The sequence below is a fragment of the Seriola dumerili genome, unplaced genomic scaffold (genome assembly GCF_002260705.1).
Source record: "Seriola dumerili isolate Sdu_G_001 unplaced genomic scaffold, Sdu_1.0 BDQW01001186.1, whole genome shotgun sequence".
NCBI classification, from domain to species: Eukaryota; Metazoa; Chordata; class Actinopteri; order Carangiformes; family Carangidae; genus Seriola; species Seriola dumerili.
The window spans coordinates 288,667-313,385 of NW_019175441.1; the positions used below are offsets into that span (position 1 = coordinate 288,667).

General features: G+C 43.9%; 2 protein-coding genes across 3 annotated transcripts; both read left to right on the top strand.

Annotated features, from left to right (window-relative positions):
- The first annotated feature begins 1,331 nt into the window (after nt 1-1,331).
- Nucleotides 1,332-15,567, top strand: lmbrd2 (LMBR1 domain containing 2). Of its 2 annotated transcripts, none has more exons than XM_022767409.1 (18): nt 1,332-1,529; nt 4,082-4,318; nt 4,402-4,514; nt 4,763-4,861; nt 4,969-5,136; nt 5,954-6,164; nt 6,248-6,322; nt 6,401-6,514; nt 7,680-7,863; nt 8,627-8,808; nt 9,385-9,518; nt 10,143-10,248; nt 10,333-10,430; nt 10,895-10,998; nt 11,091-11,137; nt 11,953-12,070; nt 12,162-12,288; nt 13,410-15,567. In XM_022767409.1, exons 2-18 carry the CDS (start codon nt 4,145-4,147, stop codon nt 13,471-13,473), a joined length of 2,118 nt encoding a protein of 705 aa, XP_022623130.1. In that variant the 5' UTR covers nt 1,332-1,529; nt 4,082-4,144; the 3' UTR covers nt 13,474-15,567. The 2 variants fall into 2 exon arrangements, with proteins under 2 accessions (XP_022623130.1, XP_022623129.1); XM_022767408.1 differs by having other exon boundaries at nt 4,112-4,318.
- Nucleotides 15,568-22,330: 6,763 nt separating this feature from the next.
- LOC111238032 (septin-5-like) lies at nt 22,331-23,935 on the top strand. Its single transcript, XM_022767407.1, has 3 exons — nt 22,331-22,507; nt 22,605-22,681; nt 22,934-23,935. Exons 2-3 carry the CDS (start codon nt 22,674-22,676, stop codon nt 23,748-23,750), a joined length of 825 nt encoding a protein of 274 aa, XP_022623128.1. The 5' UTR covers nt 22,331-22,507; nt 22,605-22,673; the 3' UTR covers nt 23,751-23,935.
- Nucleotides 23,936-24,719: the final 784 nt, after the last annotated feature.

Genomic DNA, 24,719 nt, shown 5'->3' on the forward strand with positions numbered 1-24,719 from the left:
ACACTCAGAGGACTCGTGGCTCAGGTTTGAAGAGGGAAAAGCCTCCTGGCCTGTGATTGGCTGTCACGCAGATAGTCTGGTTTGGGATTCGTCAACAAGTGGAGCAGGCAGTCAGCTGATGAAGCAGAGTCCAGACCAGCAGGAGGACTGAGCTAACAGGCCGGACCTGCTCCTCCTCCCTGTAGAGACGGTCCGTCCTCCAGAGTGGATTCAAACATCATGTACCAGTCAAACAGACTGATGATAAACACATGAGCAGGAAATGAATATTTCCATCATTTTCTGTCATATTTGATGCCATGACTGCAGTTGTTGAAATTATTCTTATATCACATGAACAGAGACATGCAGGTTGGAGTGTGTGTCTCAGTCTGCAGCACCTCCATGTCACCGAGTTAGGAAACAAGCTGCTGTAAATATTTGTTCAGGGATAAAGCTCCTGAACGATGAAGTTCAAGAGCAGAAAGATCAGGTTTGTGATAAGTCAAGTCTCTGATAAGGACTCTGTCCCTGACTGCACCACCATATGAACCATATGTGGGTCTGTGACCTGAAAATAGACGAAGCTGAGCTGCAGGAGTCAAACATTAATCTGGGGTCAATCACAGCTGCACTAACCGGGGGGGGGGGGCGACACTGGACTACGTACCACATGTTCCCTGGCAGATACAGAAATACACACTGATTACTTCATACAAATATTTATTGATGTGATAATCATAAAACAGACAATTAATAGCTTCCACAGTCAGATTCATTGCAACATGTGACATATGGAGAGGATGAAAACTACAGGACACATCAGACCAAATACAACGGTACATTAAATAAGATAAGATGAGCCTTTATTTATTTAATTATTTTCATTTACTAGAAACCATACAGTGTAGACGGAGGATTAGATATCATATATTGAATAATGTAAGCCAAGCGTGTTATGAGGAAATTTCTTAACATTATTACAGATAGATAGGTAGATAGATAGATAGAGACATTATTCATCCCCTAGAGGAAACAATAGTTGAACAGTAAATAAATAAAAAATTATAAATATGGGACCTTTAAGACATCAACATTTAACCTTCAACCACAAAGTTAATTATTTATTTATATATGTATTTATGTGTAAATTAAGTATAAAGTAGTATAAACTGTAAAGTACAAGTACTATAAATGTGTACTCCTGTAGTGATTCACGGGTCAGCCTGCAGGGGCAGCAGCGCGGCCAGCAGCGTCTGAACCGGGACCGGGAGAAGAAAAGGGTGAAGGTAGGGAACACCCGAGCTGCTGCGCATGCGCTGATTGAGCCAGGTTTTCCGTCTGTGACGTCATCGGCCTCTCCTCGGTGTTCTTCCTGGATGAGGAGAACCAGGATGTGACTGAAGCCGCTCGGCTAACGACAGAGACTCACCAGAACACCGAGGGTTTTTATGGACACGGCGGCGGAGAGTGAGCTCACAGCGGTCAGCAGAGAGTCCTGAGCCCCTCACCTTCCTCCGGAGCCCGCTACAACAGACACACAAACCGCGGTAAGAAGCGACACGTCAGCGACGTTATGTTAGCTAGCATACGTTAGCTAGCTGGAGCTGCGTTACTGTGGTGGTAATCTGACCGGAGAACAGCCCGCTGCTTCCTTCAGGTTATTTCCTGTGACAGCGGACACACCTGACTGTCTCTGGATCAGTCAAGTCTTCACGGTGATCTGTGTGTCTCTATAAACCTGCTGCAGGGAAAATGTCCCGTTTATCAACACACACTCTGTGTGTCTCTCTGTCTGAGTGTGTGTCGGCAACAACATGGCGATATGATGCGTCTCATGACACAGGGGTTAGGATTCAGCATATTGTGATATTGTCAGTGATATAATGTGATTTTTAAAATATAATTCTACGGAAATAAGAACACACATGTAGGTCTCGGGGATATGACATCAAATCAATATATATCTCTATATCTATAGATAGATATATACTTTATTTATCCCCTTAGTTTCGTATGTCATTAGGTCATTAGTAATAATGATATTAACAGTTAATCATAAATAAACAATAACAATTAAATTAGAATTAAATTAGAATATAAAATTAAATATACCTAGCATATACCGAGCTGCATGTTTTTGATGAAGTTAAGATGTGTCACATTGTTGTGTATTGTTAGCTTTAGCATTGTTAGCACCATCAGTGTTGTGGTGCTACAGAGACACCCCATCATACAGATCATATTCTCCAGACATGTAGGAACATGATTGTTTGGTACAAGAACAAAAATCACATCATCATCATTTATATATTTTTTCAGTGGAAATTAAATCAAAAACAATCATTCACACTGAGATCATAATATGATTTATTTTTATTCATTTTATTTGCATGTGGTGCAGCCCTAGTTTGGTGCTTCTCGCTCTCTCTCTTTTCTTCGATCCTCTTCATATTCATCAGTGTGATTGTGTCCAAGCGATGTGATTTGACTTCTTCTAATTGTTTGGTGTCGTCTTCACTGAAGCCAGAATGAGCCCAAACAGCAGACACTGATTTCTTCTCAGGTGTTAGCTGCTCAGGTTGAGACTCAGTCTTTATGCTCGTGTCGTCTATTTTGTTTGTCAGAACAGATGGATCTGCATCTATCTCAGTCCCTGTAACATTCAACATCACTTCCTGTACAATCTGAGCAAAGGACCTGACATTTACAGGATTCTTTAGGTTAACACTGTCAGTAAATATAAATGGAAACACACTGTTTTAAAAAGAGTGGGGTGAGAGGGATCGTTCCTTCTCCGATCAGTCACGTGACAATCGTGTGATCAGCTTAGAGTGGGCTGTAAGAAGGAGGAAGTTACTGATAAAAGAGTCTTGCTGCTGACACCCAGACAACAGCTCAGAATAGAAGAGAAGAGAATGCCTTTGTTGGTGGCTCTGTGAAGACTCTGAGGAGCTCTCCTGTCACCAGCAGCTGCAGGAACACGTTTTTTTCTTGAGCGTCTGATGAATCTTTGTGACGACCACGTGTCGGTGGTCCAGGTGAGGTCCAGGTGAGGTCCTCAGAGATGTGGGCTCCTGGGAGGTTAAAGCTGGGAACCAGAGAGGGGACGTGTCCTCCTTCAGTCAGATAAGATTTCACTCCTCATGAAGCTGTTTTTACAGATTTTACTTTCTCCAGTGAAACTGTCAATCGTATCAGACTGATCATGCAAACTGATCAGGGTTATAGAACCAGGGTCCCTGTGTATTTAATCAGACTCATTAACCTCAGTCTTTCACTGAGTTCTAATTAAAATCCTCACTTCCAGAGTTAGAGCAGTAATTACTGCCCCCCCCCCCCCCCCCCCCTGCAGTAACACAAAGACTCTTTCATGGTTTACGGGTCAGCATGCCTCTGTTGGACAGTCCCATGATTCTGTGAGATGACATCACTTATTATCATTATTATAATTATCATTATTATAATTATGAGGATGTTCAGCAGCAGTTTGTGGATGAAAAACATCGACCGCTCCCGTCGTCACTGCAGCTTTTTCCTCCATCAGTGATGATGATGAAGGTTTTGTAGTTTTATGGCGTGCTGCAGTAACTAGATGGTAACCATGGAGACGACAGACTGATCAGATGTGTTGGTGTCTGTGAACATGTTGGTCAGTAAATCACAACAAACACCACAGACACAGAGTGTGAGGTCACTCAGAAACACTGTAGATTTTTATATTATAGAGTCGGACTGCAGCTGACGATCATTTTCATTATTGATTAATCTGCCAATTATTGTTTTTAATTAACTGTTTTTAATTCACAACCAAACAGCCGTCGCTGCAGTTAAAGGACGAGTTCACAGTTTTCAAATCACACTGTGATGAGGAGACGGGTTTTCTTACTGTGATGTTATGTGATGACATCACTGTGATGTCAGTGTGCGTGATGGGAGATCAGAGTTACACTGGACGTCTTCTAACGTTTGGGTTCAGTACAAACTTCCCTCTTTGAGTTTTAATCTCAGCAACAGAAACAAAGAGGGAGTTTAATACTCTGCACTGCGTCTCCACCTCCATCATGAGAAACATGTTAATGAGGCGTCTCTTACCCACCAGGTGAGTCACCTGTCCCGCCCCCTCCTGCAGGTTTCTGGCGGGCTGCTGAACGAGGTCGGCGGGATGAGCGGGGCCGCTCTGGGCATCGAGATCGTGGTGGTATTCTTCCTGGCGCTCTTCCTGCTGCACAGATATGGAGACTTCAGGAAGCAGCAGCGCATGGTGCTGTTTGGCACGCTGCTGGCCTGGTACCTGTGCTTCCTCATCGTCTTCATCTTACCTCTGGACGTCAGCACGGTCAGTCCTGAGCCGAGCTCTGTCCCCCACGTCCTCACGTCTGTCCAGCCCAGACTGTGACTGTGTTTGTTCTCTCCTTACAGACCATCTACAAACAGTGTAAGATAGACCATGAGAAGCACAAGTCTCCTCCCACCGCCGGCCCGATACCGTCCAATCACACCACGGCAAACACATCTGCCACACCCACTCAGAGGTCAGTACAGAGTCACATGTTCATTTAATTCTCACAGATCTGAGTCAACGTTTACATTCTGTGTCTCAGTCTGTGTCTCAGTCTGTGTCTCAGTCTGTGTCTCAGTCTGTGTCTCTGCGTCTCAGTCTGTGTCTCAGTCTGTGTCTCAGTCTGTGTCTCTGTTTGTGTCTCAGTCTGTGTCTCAGTCTGTGTCTCAGTTTTGTCCCTGTGTCTCTGCTGACCCCCCCCTGTCCTCTTGTGTCCCTCAGCCCCCCTCAGCCGTGCTACAGGCCGTGGAGCTACATCCCTGACGGCATCATGCCTGTGTTCTGGAGGGTGGTGTACTGGACGTCTCAGTGTCTCACCTGGTCAGTGAGTCTGCTGCTCCAACTGTGATCATGATGCAGGTGTGTCCCAGTGTGTCTCTGTGTCCTCAGTGTGTCTCTGTGTCCTCAGTGTGTCTCTGTGTCCTCAGGCTGCTGCTGCCCTTCATGCAGTCGTACGCTCGCTCCGGAGGATTCTCCATCACGGGGAAGATTAAAACCGCCCTGATAGAAAACGCCATTTATTACGGCACCTACCTGCTCATCTTCGGCTCCCTGCTCATCTACGTGGCCGTCCATCCTGAGTGGCACCTGTCCTGGTGAGTGGACGCACTGCCGTCCTCCTGGTATCTGGGCTCATCCTGCTCCTTTTGAATCACCTGGTTCCCTGAGGGGGGCGGATCCTTTCACAGCCAATAACTTCATCTTACTTTAGTTTAACCTAAAAACAAATAAAAACATAAAAACATAAAAACATAAAAAACATAAAAAAACTAAAACGAACCTAAAAACAAACAAAAGAACCTTAAATCAAATAAAATAACATAAAAAACTAAAACTAATGAAAACCCTAAAAGCAAATAAAATAACATTAAAACAAATATAACATACAAATAAATTAACCTAAAAACAAAACAAAAGAACCTAAACACAAATAAAAGAACCTAGAAACAAATAATAAAAAAAAACCCAAAAACAAATATGAAAACCCCAAAATCAAATAGAAGAACCTAAAACAAAATAACTGAGAAAAAATACAATAACCTAAAAACAAAATAACATAAAAACAAATAAAAAGAACTTAAACACAAAATAACCTAAAAACAAATAAAAAACCTAGAAACTAATTAAAAACCTAAAAACAAATGAAATAACCCAAAAGCAAATAAAAGAACCTAAAAACAAAACATAAAAACAAATAAAATAACAAACACAAAATAACCTAAAAACAAACAAAAAAAAAAACATAAAAGAACCTAAAAATAAATAAAATAACATAAAAACAAATATAACATACAACAAATAAAATAACCTTAAAACAAATTTAAAAAACAGGAAAGAATAGAATAAGGACAATGAAGCCCCTCCCAGTCCCTGTGTGACAGGTGTGTGGTTTGTCCTCCTGCTCTGATTCAGGTACGAGCTCCAGACCATCGGGATCACGGCGGCCAACACCTGGGGCCTGTTCCTGCTGGTGCTGTTGCTAGGTTACGGCCTGGTGGAGATCCCTCGCTCCTACTGGAACGCCTCGCGACACGGACACCTGCTCATCAAGACTTACTTCAAGGCGTCCAAGCTGATGACGGAGAAGGCGGACGCAGAGGAGAACCTGGAGGACGTCATGGAGGTGAGCGGCAGGCAGGAAGTGACTGTGACGGACAGAGGTCAGAGGTCGATCAGTGTCTTAATGTGACGTCTGTTCTGCTGCAGGAGGTGAGAAAGGTCAGCGAGTCCATCAAGTACAACCATCCGCTGAGGAAGTACATCGACACCATCCTCAGGAAGGTAAGTGGAGCACTCAGCCTCACGGTTCATTGATCAGATATTAGTGATCAGACTGATTGATCCCACTGCTCCCCTCAGTGCCCTCTGGACTACCAGGAGAAGATGGGCAGGAACATGGACGACTACGAGGACTTTGATGACAAACAGAACACGTATCCCAGTGAGAAGAGCCTGGTGAAGCTCCACAAACAGGTGAGAGGGAGACACCTGAGGTCACAGGTCAACAGGAAGAGGGAGCAGATTAAAACGTGCAGCTCACCTGCAAGATTAAAGATTAAAAAAACCTACACTGAGATCCTGAGAGGACAAAATGTCTGCATCAAAAAACTACAATAAAGATATTATATGTTAATATTTAACACATTTCACTGCTGATTTTTTTATTCAACATCAGTCCTGATCTAATCGACCAAATATTTAGTAATTTTCAGGATTTTAACCCTTTAAATCCCATTTTTACATGATATGTGAGGGTAAAAACACACATCTCTCTGTGTCTGTTTCTCTGTCCTCACCTCCAGTGATGAAGAAACTCAGCAGCTCAGTGACATCTGGTGGTTTCTAAAGCTCATACCGGAGCCTCTGATTTTATTACTGCTGTGTGCAATAAAAACCCAAGAAGCCACTGTCTTATTTTCTAAATCTATAAAACAGGTGTCAGAAATTATTCTGCAATAATCCACATTAAAATAACTCATTAAGTGAGTTGTTCAAAAAGCCACAAAACATTTGTGTTGACATGAAATTTAAAGTTTCTTGTTGCAGCTGAGACACAGTGTCTCTTACATTACTGAAGTTATTAGTTCGAAATACACAGTGAAATGAATTAATAAAACTGCAGCAGTAAAAAACGCCTCTTCCTCGTTACATATTTAAAAAGCAGTTCTGTTCATGTGTTAAGACAAACTCTGTAAATGTTAAAGCTCCATGTTTCTTCTTCTGTGTTTTATTTGAAGTGTTGATCCATCAGAAGATATAAAAACCATCTCAGTGTAGTTTTACATCTCCTCTCTCAGGCTTCTCTCTGCAGCTCTAGTAACAACAGGTCTGTGAGCCAATCAGAAGAGAGGAGGCTCTGAGCCTCTCTTCTGATTGGCTGACTGTTTTCTGAGTGATCCAAACTGTGTGTGTGTGTGTGTGTGTGTGTGTGTGTGTGTGTGTGTGTGTGTGCGCTGGTGCGGGTGTGTGTGCGTGTGTGCGTGTGTGCGTGTGTGCGTGTGTGCGTGTGTGCGTGTGTGTGTGTGTGTGTGTGTGTGCGTGTGTGCGTGTGTGCGTGTGTGCGTGTGTGCGTGTGTGCGTGTGTGTGTGTGTGTGCGTGTGTGCGTGTGTGCGTGTGTGCGTGTGTGTGTGTGTGCAGGTGATCTATGCGGTCCAGAGACACAACAGGACTCGTGTGCAGTGGCAGATCCTGCTGCAGCAGGCCATCCACCTGGAGGACGTGGCCAAGAACGAGACCAGTTCAACCCACCAGTTCGTCCACAGCTTCCAGTCCTCGGAGCCCGCCGGCTGGTTCAGCAGATACGTCTACACCCCGACTGTAGGTGGGTCACAGGTCAGAGCACCAGGTCCTGTCAGTGCTCTCACATCTCCACTTACTGACTGTAGGTGGCAGTAATGAGCTAAGAAATGCAGCAGAACAGCAACAAGAGCAAAGGAAGAAGAAAACTACAGCATGAACGTACAGTGTAAATACATTAGTGAGAAACACTGAATGTAAACCACTGAAGAAAGAAGAAGTCAAACACTGTGTTCACTCAGGATGAAGACCAGATGTGAAAATTAATTAAATAATAATCAGTTTACAATGGAGGACAACAGGTGAGAGAACAGGTGAACTATGAGGAAACATTTACACAACATGGCGTTCGACTGGCAGATGATTTCCTCCAAAGTCTTTTACAGACTCAGAAGAAACAGGAATAGAACAGAATAGAAGTGTTGATGATGAATCTGCTGATTTTCTGACCAAAACAATCCAACATCTGTTTAAATGAAGCTTCATGTAGAAGATTTTCATCGTTATCTTCCTGTGAAAACGGCCCTTTTCCTTTGGCACTACATTTCTAAACCGCTGAACTACCGTATTCCTACACACAAGCACCTACAGAGCGCGCTGTATCCCGCCGCAGCTGCAGGTCAGCTCAGTGAATCTGATGCGGCAAAAGTTTGTTTGAAGAAATTATTACAGAAACATTCTGATAGATTTTCGTTCTGATCTCACTTTATAAATGAAAACCTGTTTGTTGGATGTTTATATCAAATATATGTAATATTTATAACGTGAATATTAATGTGTGTGTGCAGAGTGGTACTGGGAGTGTCTCCTGAAGCGCTGGTTCTACCGGCTGCTGTCCGTGGTCCTGACCCTGTTCAGCGTGGCTGTGGTCTGGTCCGAGTGCACCTTCTTCAGCACGCGGCCCGTCCTCTCTCTGTTCGCCGTGTTCATCCAGCTGGCCGAAAGAGACTACAACTACCTGTACATCGAGGTCAGACACACACCTGTAGCTGAGCTTTAGAGGAGCTGACAGCTGCATGTTGTGACCTCTGGACAGAGCCATGCTAACTGTTTCCCTCTGTTTCCAGTCTTTATGCTAAGCTAAGCTAACCAGCTGCTGGTTCATATTAACTGTTTAGACATGACTCTCAGAGAAGAGGAAGAAGAAGCTGGTTTCCAAAACTTCTTCATTTAACTAATATGATCATTAATAACTGTATTAAATCACTGAAAACGGCTGTTTAAAGAATTATAATCACACACTTTAGTTCTGATCCAGAAACAGAATTTCTCTTCACTCAGCTGATTCATGCGTTCACACAGATTTACATGTGTTGTTCCACCATTTCACCACCAGGAGGCTCCATAACTGAACACACTAATTTGAAGACGGCACATTGGACTGCAGTTCATCATCAGACAGTCCTATTGATCCATTTCCCTCTCTACCTGAGCTGTGACCTCTCACATGGGTCAGACCCGGTCCTGGAGGGCCAGTCCTAGACCCGCAGCTGTGACGCCGGTCCAGTTTATCTGACCGGTTTGTGTTATCACCTCTGTCCACCAGATGGCGTGCTTCATCACGATCTTCTTCCTGTGTACCTGCGTCTACTCCACCGTGTTCCGCATCCGGGTCTTCAACTACTACTACCTGGCCTCCCATCACCAGACCGACGCTTACAGCCTCCAGTTCAGCGGCATGTGAGTGACAGGAAGTCGTCACAATAAGAGCGCTGTTTATTTTACACTGGATGGTAGAACCGCAGGATAAAATCAGTATGATAATATACATCCAGACACAAACAGACACTGAACTAATCAACTGAATTAATGACAGATTACAAGTTAAGTTGAACTAAAGTGACACATTTTCTACATGTTTGAAGCAGCTGATTGTGGTTGGATTTAGTAAATAATCATTTATATTTCTAACCTCAGAAACAGGGTCGGGATCAAAACCTGACAAGAACCAAATTTCTGTTCTGTTTATTGGTTCCTACACATCTACAAGGACCTGACCTTTATCTAATAATTAATATTTGAATGCACAGGTCAGATGTTTTATTGTAGTAAATAGTAAATATTATTTACTTTGTTAATGTTTGATTAAGGCTTAAAAGAGTTTCTGTTTTTTAAATTTGTGTTTTCTAAACATCTGATCTCTTTAACCATGTTGGAATAAATCGGAACCAGAATCAATAATCAGAATCAGAATCAATCAGAATCTATAAAATTATACCAGAAACTACAGAGATCAGACTACAGCAGTGATGCATGATGGGAGGTGGGACAGGTGACTGTAACGTCCTGATCTGTGACCCACAGGCTGTTCTGTCGTCTGACTCCTCCTCTGTGTCTCAACTTCCTGGGTTTGATCCACATGGACTCGGCCATCTCCCACCAGAAGAAGGAGCCGACCGCCTACACCTCAGTAACTCACCTGCAGCGACACACACCTGTCAGCGCTGCTGTCCGCGCACAGTCAGCTGGTAACACACGTCTGCTTGTCTTTCAGATCATGGGATCGATGCGCGTTCTCTCCTTCATCGCCAACGGCTTCTACATCTACTACCCCATGCTGATCGTCATCCTCTGCATCGCCACCTACTTCAGGTGAGACTCGGATTTAGAGGAGAAAAAAACACACATTTTGAGTCATAATAAATATATAAATAAATTATTTATAATTTAAATGTTAATATATATATATATATAATAAGAAAACAAGAAAAAGTCATAATATTAAAAAAGTCATAACGTTTAAAAAAATCTAAATATTTCAAGAAAAAAAGTCAATATTACGAGAATAATGTCGTAATTTTACAAGTAAGAAGCACTAATATTTTGAGAATAAAGAATCATGAATAAATAAATAAATAAACAGCTTTTTATTTAAAAAATTTGATTTTTATTTATTTCAGGAGACTATTATTTAAAAAAAAAACCTTGTTCAACCAAATAATGAAAACAATAGAAAACAATAGAGCGACATCTAGTGGCAGTGACGGTGGTTTGCAGATCTCTGATGTATCATCGTGTCAGAGTCATTGATCCTGAATCTGATCGACTCTCCTCAGTCTGGGGACTCGCTGTCTGAACCTTCTGGGCTTCCAGCAGTTCATGGGCGACAGTGAGATGACCTCTGACCTGATCGATGAGGGGAAGGAGCTGATCCGACGAGGTGAGCGCCGCGGTAACGGAGGACTGTTGAAGTGTGATGGTGAAACAGTCAAAGATCAATAATCGTTAATCAGTCAGTGTCTGTTTTCACAGAAAAGAGGAAGAGGCAGAGGATTGAAGATGGAGAGAACAGGCGGAGGGTGAGTCGCTGTGTCTCCTTCTTCTTCTTCTACACATTTTGTTTAATTAAAGCTGCGAGCAGCGACGTGGGCCCTCACCTGTCGCTCACCTCGGGGCCGCCACCAGGACGTCACATGACGCTGTTAACATTCATCATGTTCCTGTTTGTCAAGTGTAAACCAGACCATGGTAAATCACATGTCATTCAAGAGTTACTTCCTGTTTTCAGTAGGTGGCGCCAGGACAGTGACTTGATATCAGCATGCAGATGTCTTCAGTGCGGGACGGTCATCAAACGTGAAGTTTGAGGCAGATTGAACAATGTATATTAGTTATAGCAACTTCCTGTTTCATGGCTGCCACAGCCACACTGAGGCATCATCAAAGTCTGAAGCATTTTATCTTTATCTTTTGAGTTTTCGTCGGAGGATCCACCTGCGGCGGCAAATTCGAAGCTTCATCATGAAACAGGAAGAAGCCATAACTATAATAAACATTGACCAATCTGCCCCAAACTTCACGTTTGATGACCGTCCCACACTGAAGACATCTGCATGCTGATATGATGTCACTGTCTGACAATCAGATTCATATTTTTATAGATAACAAAGGTGATGTGTAAATGGATCACTGAGTCTTCAGCCTCTTTTAGCTCCTTGTTTTGGTTCTGCAGCTCATTTCCTGTCAGGTTCAGTCTCAGTGTTTCCAGCTGATGATGATGATGATGATGATGATGATGAAGAGTTCACCTCCCGCTCAGCAGCAGACGAGCCTGTTAACAGCTGTGAATGTGTTTCTGTCAGAGCAGCATCACACCAACGTGTCTGTGTTGCAGGAGTGGAAGGAGCGCTACGGAAACCCGAGGGAGGACTACGCTGCCAGGAACCGGAGCAGCCACGAGATGAAGGAGACCAGTTACTCCGACTCTGTGACCTCCTCCAGCAGCGGCAGACGTGAGTCCGACCACAGCTCAGTTTCTCTCTGACTTCTCCACTGTTGATTAAAGTTGTGATATCTGAGCGTCTGCTGTTGTCTGATGAACAGAGGCGAAATATTCCCGCTCCGGGAGTCGAGCTGAGAGAGACTGCATCGAGCTGCTGCAGGACGCCGAGCCTCTAGACTTCAACGCCGACTCTCTGACTGACGACCCTCTGGACACAGAGTCCGGCAGGTGAGCTGTGAACTCCCTGCTCTGAGTCTTCATGATGATAAATGTTTATCAGACTTCATCATGTCTGTAGCTCACACTCTGTCACTGTGACTGGAGACGTTTCTACCTGACTGAGCGTTAGGTTGTCCACCATCAGCTGCACGTCTGAATCACAGTGAAGTTCAGTTGAATTGTTAAAAAGATGATGGTCAAATGATGATGGTTAAATTAATTTAAAGACCAGACACTGAAACTTTAGGCTGGTGAAAGGTGTCATCGATAGATGATGTTGCTGGGATCATATCAGTTTGATTATCAACAAATGTTTCTGTTCTTGCTGTGAGCCGCTCGTCACAGTGAGAAACAGGCCACATGTTGAATCTGAGCGTCGGTCTCTTCATGCATCAAAGGGCTGAATCATCATTCACCGAGTTCTATAGAGGAGATTTCAAAATATCCAGATATTTTAACATGGGAGTCTATTGGGATTGACTCACTGTTGGAGCCAGACTCTAGTGGCCATTAGAGGAACTGCAGGTGTATCGCGATATAGCCTTAAAATATCACGATATTACTTATAGACCATGTCACCCTAACTGAATGTTTTCATGTGAGTGTGTGTAGTGTTTCATTTACTGTGTTTTTAGTCTCAAATGTAAGTGTGTTTTTAGTCTCAAGTGTAAGTGTGTTTCTAGTCTCAGTTGTGTGTGTCTGATTTTAATCTCAATTGTATGTTAGTGTTTTTAGTCTCAGGTGTCTGTGGGTTTTAAGTTTCAGGTGTGTGTGTGTTTTTAGTCTCAGGCGTGTGTGTGTTTTTAGTCTCAGGTGTGTGTGTGTTTCTAGTCACAGGTGCTTGTGTGTTTCTAGTCTCAGGTGTCTGTGTGTATTTAGTCTCATTTGGGTGCGTTTCTAGTTTCAGGTGTGTGTGTGTGTGTGTTTTTAGTCTCAGGTGTGTGCGTGTTTCTAGTCTCAGGTGCGTGTGTGTTTCTAGCCTCAGGTGTCTGTGTGATTTTAGTCTCAGTTGGGTTTCTGTTTAGTCTCAGATGTGTGTGTGTGTGTGTGTTTTTAAGTCTCAGATGTGTGTGTGTTGCAGTTCCAGATATGTGTGTTTTTAGTCTCACATGTGTGTGTTTGTCCTTCAGACACGCAGGAGGACGGTATCTGTCCATGTCGTCGTCTCGCAGCAGGATATTCGACGACGTCTGACGAGGTGAAGAAACCTGAAGGAGAACATCAACATCACTGTCTCCTCATCCACCTGCAGGGAGTGAATGTACCTCACCACCTCCACCTCACGGCTCACCGCCCGCCTCCTCGTCTCCCAGCATGCATGGTAACCAAGACACAGGTCACACCTGTCACCTGGAGATATTTTCATAAACGCTGCAGCAGTTTTCATGTCACTGAAGACACTTGAAGGAAAGTTAATGTGATTAAAGTGACAGATGTTAGTCTTGACTTCTGCTGAAGTTGCTGAGCTGCATGTCATGATGGCAGGATGTGCCCTCTAACTGTCTGAGCATGTATGACTGTGAATCTGCAGCGGCTGCATGTCCAACACAACACGTCACTTTACTGAGAGGAGTCATGAAGGTCCATGTGTCTGTTTTATTTATGTTTTTATTGTTGTGGATTTATTTAAGAGATGAACCGATGATTCAGTCACTGATAAACTGATACATGATGATGATGATGATGATGATGATGATGTTGATGATGAGTCCGACTTCACCTTCAGTCACATAAGAAGGTGAATCCTTGAAATGAAAACAGTGTAATCTGATCAGGTGAGTGCACAGGTGATGTGAAGGTGATTAGACATCATGCTGTTTTATTGTTACCTGATCCACTGAAAAACTTTCTGTCAAACTGTCACCTTTAAAGTGAAAGTGGCAGATTTTCATTGACATTTTATTTACATTTTCATTTTGTTAATCCACAGTTTAAATCAAGTTGTTAATTAATACACAGGAAAGAGAAGTGACCTTTAAAGGACCATACCTGTGATTGGTTCTCAAGTTCTCATGTATTAGATCTTAGAACGCGTCTGTGTTACCGTCCAGGCAGCCATTGGTTCCCATGTATTTTACTACAGTAGGAGGTTCAATGTAAAACAACAGTACCAGTTAAAACAGCTTCATCCAGCTGCTTTTACTTTATTTTCATTAAAGTAGAAAATATAAAGGATTGAGAACAGATCCCTGAGGAACCCCAGAGTAGTTATTGAGTCTGGGTGTGGTAGTCGGCAGCTGTTTGATTAAATATAAAATTTATAATCTAATATGTCAGCTGATGTGTTTTCAGCTTAATTTAGAGAATAATAGAGAGATAATAGAACAGAATATTTTATTTCATTATCACAAGAAAAAACAAAAGGTCCTTCCCTCTAATTACTAATAATGTTTATTTATAAAACAAGATCATCTGCTCTAATGACACAACTGTAGCAAACACAACTTCATGTTTGTGGTTTTTCTCACTGTTCAGGTATGAATCCTCCCGACAGACATGACAGTAATAATGATCATAAATTATCTAATTATCTCAAGAAATTGGCCTTTTGTACTTTTGTACAATCTACACATTAACATATAAACTGAAAATATAATGGATCAAGAACAGAACCCTGAGGGACTCCTCGAGTCAGATTACAGACTGTTGTCTGCCCCCAAGTGGCCAAAAAAACTTTCATACATTCAACAGTTAAAAACAGTTGAAACATTTGAATTAAAACCTTAAAAATGAACAAATGCACAACAATACATTAACTTTAGTGTAATTAGTGTAATTCATGGTGTGCCTTTGAACATGTGAAGTCTTTTGGATCTGTAGTAGATGAGCAGGTAAATACACAGGTGTAGTCCTTTAAACGTTGTTAGCATTTAGCATTAGCTCTGGTGTAGATGAAGAGATCCTGCTGGCAGGTTCAGGAGGAAACTGATCTGAGAGCAGTGACTGTTCACCTTCATCACCTGTTCAGGTGTCGTCAGTGACACTCCTGTACATATGTATCATATCTCTTTTGTATTTATGGGCCGATCAACGACGTAGAGAGAGACGTGACTGTATTTATGGTATGATTCCTGTATCTTCACCTAGTGACCCCCTCCCTTGACAAGCAGCTCCTCCCGTCGAGCTCGTGTCTGATCATTCTGGTGATTCTGGTGATGAAGTCTTTATGTTGAATATTTATGATGATGTCACTCATCTTGTTTCTGTAGAGATCAACTGATTGACTGTAGTGAGTTATTGTGGTTTCCTCTGCTGCCAGTGAGTCAGTCAATAAAGTTATCACAGTTACAGCAGTGTGGTCTCTTTACTCCTGATGACCTCTGACCTCTGATGACCTCTGACCTCAGACTGGAAACAAACAGCTGGAGCCTGAAGTGACGCCACAAACTCTGTTTGAAACTTTACCAACAACAAGCTGCTCCTCGCTCTGGATCACACTGCGTCATCCGTCCATAGAGTGTCACTTCAGGAGTCGAGCCTCTGCACTGTATCATAAACTTCACTCAGCGGCCACTTTATTAGGAACACCTTCTAGTACTGGGTTCGACCCTTTTACTTCAGAACTGTCTTAATCCTTTATGACACAGATTCAAACAGGTGCTGGACTCATTCCTCAGAGGTTCTGGTCCATATTGACGTGACAGCATCAGGCAGCTGCTGCAGATTTGTCGGCTGCTCGTCCACCACATCTCAAAGCTGCTCTATTGGAGTGAGATCTGGTGACTGTTGAGGCCACGTGAGAGACCAGTCTGAGATGATGTGAGCTTTGTGACGTGCTCGTCATCCCGCTGGAAGACGCCATCAGAAGACGGGTAAGCTGTGGTCGTAAAGGGATGGACATGGTCAGCAACAACACTCAGGTAGGCTGTGGCGTTTAAACGATGCTCCCCCACCCCATTACACCAGCAGCAGCCTGAAGCGCTGACGGGATGGATCCTCGAGTGTCGCAGGAGGATCCAGACTCATCAACCAGGAAACGTTCTTCTTCTCTGGTCCAGTGTTGTTGAGTCTGTGACTGTAGCCTCAGCTTCCTGTTGTCAGCTGACAGCAGGGGCTCCTGGTGAGGTCTCCTGCTGCCGCCCGTCTGCCTGAAGGGTGGACACGGGGTGGGGCAGGGCACTGTGTCTTTATACGAGGTTTAAGGTGGATGATAGTTGCGAGTCCATCAGGGAACTTTTCTAACTTCACAAATCTCATGTTTAATCTGGTAAATTAAAGAAGGAAATATTTTCTTCTACAGAGTAAATCCTGTTTCCTCTGCAGTGTCATTTAGTCTGCTGGATTATAATGACAGTTTATATTTTTATTATAGACTCTGCCCTTTGAGTCTGTTTATCGCCACAATAAGATTTATTCCTGGTGATAAATTTAAGGTTCGTTGCACAAATTACACTGTTTTATTATAAGGCTCTTACTGGTTTCACTTACTTTTCTAACTTTATCTTTCAGTGTCGGCTCTTATCTAACACTAACCATCCAGTTTTATTGTGGCAGATCGGTTTGTTCCCTGTGATGTCTGACTGAGGACTGATGCATTTCAAAATAAAGGTTGTACAACCAACAGCAGCTATAAACAGTGAACATTAGTTTGATCATGAAACAGAATCTGAAGTCTCGTCTCGTCGTTTCCCGCTTATCCAGATCCGGGTCGCGGGGGCAGCAGCCTCAACAGAGAGGTCCAGACGGCCCTCTCCCCAGCCACTTCCACCAGTTCCTCCGGGAGAATCCCGAGGCGTTCCAAGGCCAGCTGAGAGATATAATCCCTCCAGTGTGTCCTCAGTTGGCCTCGAGGTCTCCTCCAGGTGGGACATGCCCGAAACACCTCCCTGGGGAGGTGTCCAGGAGGCATCCTCACCAGATGCCCGAACCACCTCAACTGGCTCCTCTCGACATGGAGGAGCAGCGACTCTACTCCGAGTCCCTCCCGGATGACCGAGCTCTTCACCCTATCTCTAAGGCTGAACCTGGCCACCCTGCGGAGGAAACTCATTTCGGCTGCTTGTATTCGCGATCTCGATCTTTCGGTCATTACCCAAAGCTCATGACCATAGGTGAGGATCGGAACGTAGATCGACCGGAAAATTGAGAGCTTCGCCTTCCGGCTTAGCTCCCTCTTCCCCACAACGGACCGGTTCAGCGCCTGCATCACTACTGACGCCGCCCCAATCCGCCTGTCGATCTCCCGCTCCATCCTACCCCCACTCGTGAACAAGATCCTGAGATACTTAAACTCCTCCACCTGAGGCAGAGCCTCTCCCCCGACCTGAAGCGGGCAATCCACCCGTTTCCGGCTGAGAACCATGGCCTCAGACTTGGAGGTGCTGATTTTCATCCCAGCCGTTTCACACTCGGCCGCGAACCGCCCAAGCGAGAGCTGAAGGTCGGCGTTCGATGAAGCTAGGAGGACCACATCATCCGCAAAAAGCAGAGACGAGATCCTCCCGCCACCGAAACCAAACCCGTCCACCACCCGGCTGCGCCTAGAAATTCTGTCCATAAAAGTTATGAACAGAACCGGTGACAAAGGGCAGCCCTGGCGGAGTCCAACCCTCACCGGGAACAGGTCCGACTTACTGCCGGCTACGCGAACCAGACTCACACTCCTTTGGTACAGGGATTTAATGGCCACTAACAAGGGGCCATCCACCCCATACTCCCGGAGTGCCCCCCACAGGGAGCCCCTGGGAACACGGTCGTAAGCCTTCTCCAAATCCACAAAACACATGTGGACTGGATTGGCAAACTCCCATGCTCCCTCCAGCACCCTAGCGAGGGTAAAGAGCTGGTCCACAGTTCCACGCCCAGGACGAAAACCACATTGCTCCTCCTCGATCTGAGGTTCAACTATCGATCGGACCCTCTTTTCCAGTACCCTGGCATAGACCTTACCAGGGAGGCTGAGGAGTGTAATTCCACGGTAGTTGGAACACACCCTCTGGTCACCCTTCTTAAAGATGGGGACCACCACCCCGGTTTGCCACTCCAAAGGCACTGCCCCCGATGTCCACGCAATGTTGCAGAGGCGTGTCAACCAAGACAGCCCTACAACATCCAGAGCCTTGAGATACCCAGGGCGGATCTCATCAACCCCCGGGGCTCTGCCACCGCGCAGTTGTTTCACTACGTCGGCGACTTCTGCCCCGGAGATTAGATCATCCATCCCCAGGTCTCTTGTCTCTGTTTCCTCTACGGAATACGTGTTGGTGGGATTGAGGAGCTCCTCAAAGTATTCCTTCCACCGTCCTACTATATCCCCAGTTGACGTCAGCAGCTCCCCGCCCCCACTGTACACAGTGTGAGCGAGTTGCCGCCTTCCCCCCCTGAGGCGTCGGACGGTTTGCCAGAACCTTTTTGGAGCCAATCGATAGTCTTCCTCCATTGTCTCACTGAACTCCTCCCACGTCCCGAGTTTTTGCCTCAGCAACTGCCGCGGCTGCGCTCCGCTTGGCCCGCCAGTACCAGTCAGCTGATTCCTGAGACCCACAGGCCAACCACGCCCTGTAGGCCTCCTTCTTCAGCCTGACGGCTTCCCCCACCGCTGGTGTCCACCAGCGGGTACGGGGGTTACCGCCACGACTGGCCCCAGCTACCTTGCGGCCGCAGCTCGCAACAGCCGCCTCAACAATAGCAGAGCGGAACAAGGCCCATTCGGACTCAATGTCCCCCACTGCCCTCGGGACGCGGTCGAAACTCTGCTGGAGGTGTGCGTTGAAAATCATCTTGACGGGTTCTTCCGCCAGCTTTTCCCAGCAGACCCTCACAACCCGTTTGGGCCTACCAGGTCTGCGCGGCGTCTTCCCCCACCATCTGATCCAACTCATCACCAGGTGGTGGTCGGTTGACAACTCTGCTCCTCTCTTTACCCGAGTGTCCAAAACACGTCTGGGGAGACGTGAACAGGTTGGTGGTGAACCGTGGGCTTTGGCTTAGGACTGTAACTCCTCTTGTCACGAACAGTCACGCAGCTTATCTAGCTTCCTGGCTGCTCAGGAGATGGGTAGATAGGAAGAACAACATCAGTGAGAACATCTTTGTATTGAGTCGTCCTGTGATCACACCCTGTGTTTGTCACGCAGTGCAGGATTGTTTTCTCTTTACATGAAGAACTAGAATCACCTCCTCGTGGTCATATCCCTCCGCCACTCAGACTAGTCCCAGGTTACATCCTGTTCATCCAGAGTCAGAGAGAATATGAACCACCAGTGTGAGAGTTTGTCATAATTGCTGTGAAGTCTTGAGTAATGGCTAAAGGGTGTTTTCTGAGGTCACCGTGACTGTGACCTTTGACCCCCAAATTCTAATCAGGTCATCCTTGAATGGATGTTGAGGTGAACGTTTTTACCAAATTTGAAGAAATTCCTTCAAAGTGTTACTGAGATATCGTGTTCACAAGGCCAAAACTGTGTTTTGTTCCAAGGTCAAAGGTCATGTTTTGTCATGACCTCACAATGGTTTTGCTGTCGGCCATGAGATGTAGAAGATGGAAGGTTGATCAGAGCTGAAAAACTAACAGGATACCTGATGACCTGGTTCCCAGCAGCCACTGTCCTCTACCTGCTCATCAGACAGACTCAGCCAGAGCAGCTGCTGAATGTAGCAGCTTTTAGCAGCTAAAGCTGGTGGAGACCAAACACAGAGCGAAAAGAGAGGGAACACTGGACTGAGATCCATCAGGTGACACATGGATCATCATGTTGATCTGTGACTGTGGAAATAAGAAACTTTTTTTCTCTCAAATTCAAAATATAATAAGTTGACAATAGTCACATTTACAGGTTTAGGACTTGTTAACAAAGTGCCAGAATAAACGGTACAGCTACCAGCTAAACTGAACAAAGTGATTCAATACATCAAACTGAATGAGGTGATAAAGTTTTACAGCCTTTTTGATCATTTGCAGGAGGTTTAGTAAAAATCCTCCATTGTTCTTGTTACTATGATAAACAGTATGAAAAAATATTTTATGTTGATGCATTTTTAATGAGCTTTGCTGAACATTGTCAGTGACCTCTGACACAGCAGACTATCAGCTGAACAATGTGGAAATGACCTGCTGAACAGACGTCATGTTTCATTGTTAAGTAAAGTAAAAGGTGAAGACAACAAAGTTGATTTCTTTATATATATTCACTGATTAAATTCTCTTCTGCATAGAAAACCTTCAGAGACTTCTATCAAGGCAAACATGAGGAAACAGACTTCTGCAGTGATAATACGGGCGAGGTCGTCCGTCAGATAAAGCTGGAGGAAGATGCTTTCAGTTTTATGTGCAGGGTGAAGCACAGTGACTGAGGCTGCAGCTGCTGCATTGGACTGTTACTCTGACCGGACAGTCCAGGAGAGGACATGGTGTCTTCTCTTCATGATATGATTGTGACTGTAGTTTAATGTCCTCACATGGCTTCTCTTGCTCAGAAGTTCTACTGACACCAACTTTTAGAGGTCAGTCCCTTAGGTCAGAGACAAAGAGTCTGAACAACCTGATTCCTCATCAGTTCACTCTGGTTCAAACTTGTGACTCTGCTCTGACTGAATTCAGAAACTTTCCAGAGATGTTGTTCTTCTCCAAAGGTTCATGATGTTGACGTGTCTTTAGTTACCTGCAGTGACATCAGGTGTTTGTGTTAAGTCTGTTCAGGTAAACTGAGAGTTTCAGTGAAATCATGTGACCACAGAGAGCCCGCCCCTTCTCATGATATAAAGCCTGTGAACACTGACTCCTCTCTGCTCTTCCTCCTCCTCCTCCTCCTCCTCAGCATCACAGAGCTTCCTGAACCAACAGCACAGGTAAGATCTCTGACAGAGGAATGATGGGAAACTTTAACACAAGATAGGGGATGAAAAATATAACAGCAAATTATTCACTTCACTTAACTGAACGTAACTATCTAATAACTATATTCTTCTATTTAAAGTTGTCATACAATTTAATTATTATTTCATTGTTTTATTATTAATGCTGAAAACATGAAAGACATGAAACTTTTGAGGTTTTTATTTAAGAACAAAGACACAATTGTAATGATTTTGTTTTTGACTAAATTAAATTCATAGATTTTCTTTAAAAAGCCAATAAGTTCTTTAAATAAGTGGGAAAACATAATAAAGATGAATATAGTAATTTGATGGAAAGATGTATTCAATATTATCTATGACTCAACCTTAATGTTTCCATACGTATAATATAAATACAGAAAGTATAAATTCTTACCAATGAAAAAAGATGCTGTTTATTTTTGTCCTAGAACAAACTGACGTGTAGGTTTAGTGATGATGAGGATGATGATGATGATGATGATGATGATGATGATGATGAGGATGATGATGATGGTGATGATGAGGATGATGATGAGGATGATGATGATGGTGATGATGAGGATGATGATGAATGGATGTTTCATCTGATGTGGTTTTGTCCTGTTGTTGATTTATTTTAGGATCAAGTCCTAAAGAGGAAGTTGAACTATAGAACAAACTATACCATCACTTTACAAACTGTAATTCTAGGAGACTGAGCAGAATCACTAACGCTGTAATCCTGTGGGAAATCATTCATAATGACAAGGAACATATGCACAAGGCTTAATATGTACTGACCCATGTGGACCTGAGCTAAAGCCTCAGTCACAGAGCCAGTCCTACATGTGGGGCTCCGGTCCTGTCAATGATCACATCCCGCCTCAGAATATCAAGAGAAAACTGACTTTAGTTTGGTTCTGTTTTCTAGTGATTTTATTTCTTGTTGTATGAAAAAGAAAAAGAAAATCAAACAATTTTTAAATTCTAATCATCTGCTTTTTGACCATGAAGAAGAAAAACATCTTGTATTTCAAGTCAATTAACGACTTGTTCTTTGTTGATCAGCTGTTTCTGAAAGAAAATCAAAGGACAAAACAAACTCGGACCTTTTCATTCTTCAATGTAAAAGTGAACAAAGTAAAAGTATCAACAACCAAGAACTGATGATTGTTGTTTTTTTCTTTTTTGGTTTGAACACAAATTTGAAAGAAATAACAGATTTCCTTACTTCCTTCACTTAGTAATGAATTGTGGATCATCCAACGATACACAGACTGAGAACTTTCTCACCTTCCTTTTATACATTTAGCTTTACTTGGATTTCGTCTTGGAGAAAAGTAACTGAACTAAGAGGAAAAGAGTTTCCTGATGAAGTGATTCAGACGAGATCAGACCAACTACAGGTTTGAAAACAGCTTCAGGTTTAACTGTGAGTTGGTAGAGTCCATTTATTGTGTAATATTCTTTCATTGCTGATGAATGAATCTGTTGTTAATGTTTTATTGGTTGTTTTTAATCTGATGCAGAGACCAAACCTCAGACACCATCACACCTGATTCACCTTCACTGTGTGGAGCTCTGCACCAGGAATCACCATGGCAACGTGAGTAACAACAGGCAGCAACAATACACTGTGACTGAAAGAGACAGTGACGCTACAAGCTCCTCAGAAACATGAACACACTGAAGCTGCTTCAGATCCAGTGATAGAATCAGTACGAGCTCACCTTTCACCTGGCTGTCAGAGACTGTAGTCTGCAGTGCAGTTACACTCTTCATCACAGTCATCATGAAGCTGTTTCTGTCTCTCTCACTCTGTCTCTGTGGATTGAGCTTTATTCTACTTCCTCCACAGGATCAGTAACATCTCATCAAAATACAAGGACATCATCTCCAAAAGTTCTCAGATCAGTTCAGGATCTCCTGCTCGATACCAGCTGAGACCAAAGACAGAGAGGATCGGTACTCTGACCAGAAGGACTGTTGGTGAAAGAAATCTGAACAAGGTAAATAAAACCATCTTACTTGTGGGAGAAACAGGAACAGGGAAATCTACTCTGATCAACACTCTGGTCAACTACGCCATGGGAGTAGAGTTTGATGACGACATCTGGTTTGAGATCGAAGAGGAGGAGGAGAGAAGTCAGACAGAAAGTCAGACATCTGATGTGATCGTGTACGAGATCTTTGACTTTAAAGAAAACACTCTGCCCTACTCTCTGACCATCATTGATACTCCTGGATATGGAGACACCAGAGGGACTGAACATGATGTCATCGTCAGTCACAGATTATTTGACTTGTTCCGCTCAGAAGAAGGAGTTCATGAAGTTAGTGCAGTGGGTCTGGTGCTGAAGGCGACAGAGAATCGAGTGAGTGATCGACTGATGTACATCTTCAGTTCAGTGATGTCTCTGTTTGGAAAAGACATGGAGAAGAACATCGTCGCTCTCGTCACTCACTCAACTGGAAGAAAACCAAAAAATGTTCTTCAAGCTCTTGAAGCTGCAAAAATTAAATGTGCCAGAGATGAGAAGAATCAACCTGTTCACTTCCTGTTTGATAACTGCCAGAAAGAAGAGAACAGAGGAAACAGAGTTTGGTTTAGAGAATGGTTGGAGAGTAACCATGCAAGGAATGAGTCAGTTTACGAAGTTTTTGGAAAAAACTAAACCTCAAAAACTGGAGAAAACAGTTGAAGTGTTGAATTCATGCGTCAGACTGACGGCCTGCATCCAGAACCTGCAGGAGAGAATTGGTTTGATTGAACTGAAACAGACTGAGATCAAACAGACTCAAGAAGCTCTGGAGAAACATGAACATGAGATGGAGAAGAATAAAGACTTCACTGTAGAAGTGGATGAGGTCTACAAAGAGACTAAAGATATCAAAGGTGGGGGTGGGGGGGTGTTGTGGTCGATTTCCTTTTATGAAGGAGCTGTGACCTGTAATGTCTGTAAAGAGAACTGTCACTATCCAGGATGCACAGTTGCCCCGAGTCCTAAAGACTGTGAGGTGATGAAAGGAGGCCGCTGTACTTCATGTACCAGGAAGTGTCCTGCATCAGATCATGAGAAAGAAAAGTGGATCTATGTCACCAAGACAAGAAAAGTTCAGAGGACTCTACAAGACATGAAAGACAAGTATGAAGCCAATAAGTCAGAGAGTCAGAGGAAGTCGAGCCTCTTGGAAACTCTAGAAGAGGGATTGAAAGACCTGACGACAGAGAAGACTAATTTGCTTGAAGAGTCCTACCAACATGTCGTCAGGCTGGAGCAGATCGCCCTGAATGTAAATTCAGTGTCCTCTCAGGTCCACTTGGACTTCCTGACTGAGAAGACGAAGGAGAGAGGAGACACAGAGAAGAAACAGAAGCTGGAGGAGATGAGAAGTCGACTGGATGAAAGAACCAGATCAGTCATGAGGTATATGTTTGGACTGAACATGATCTCATCGTCAGTCAAAGATTATTTGACTTGTTCAGCTCAGAAGAAGGAGTTCATGAAGTTAGTGCAGTGGGTCTGGTGCTGAAGGCGACAGAGAATCGAGTGAGTGATCGACTGATGTACATCTTCAGTTCAGTGATGTCTCTGTTTGGAAAAGACTTGGAGAAGAACATCGTCGCTCTCGTCACTCACTCA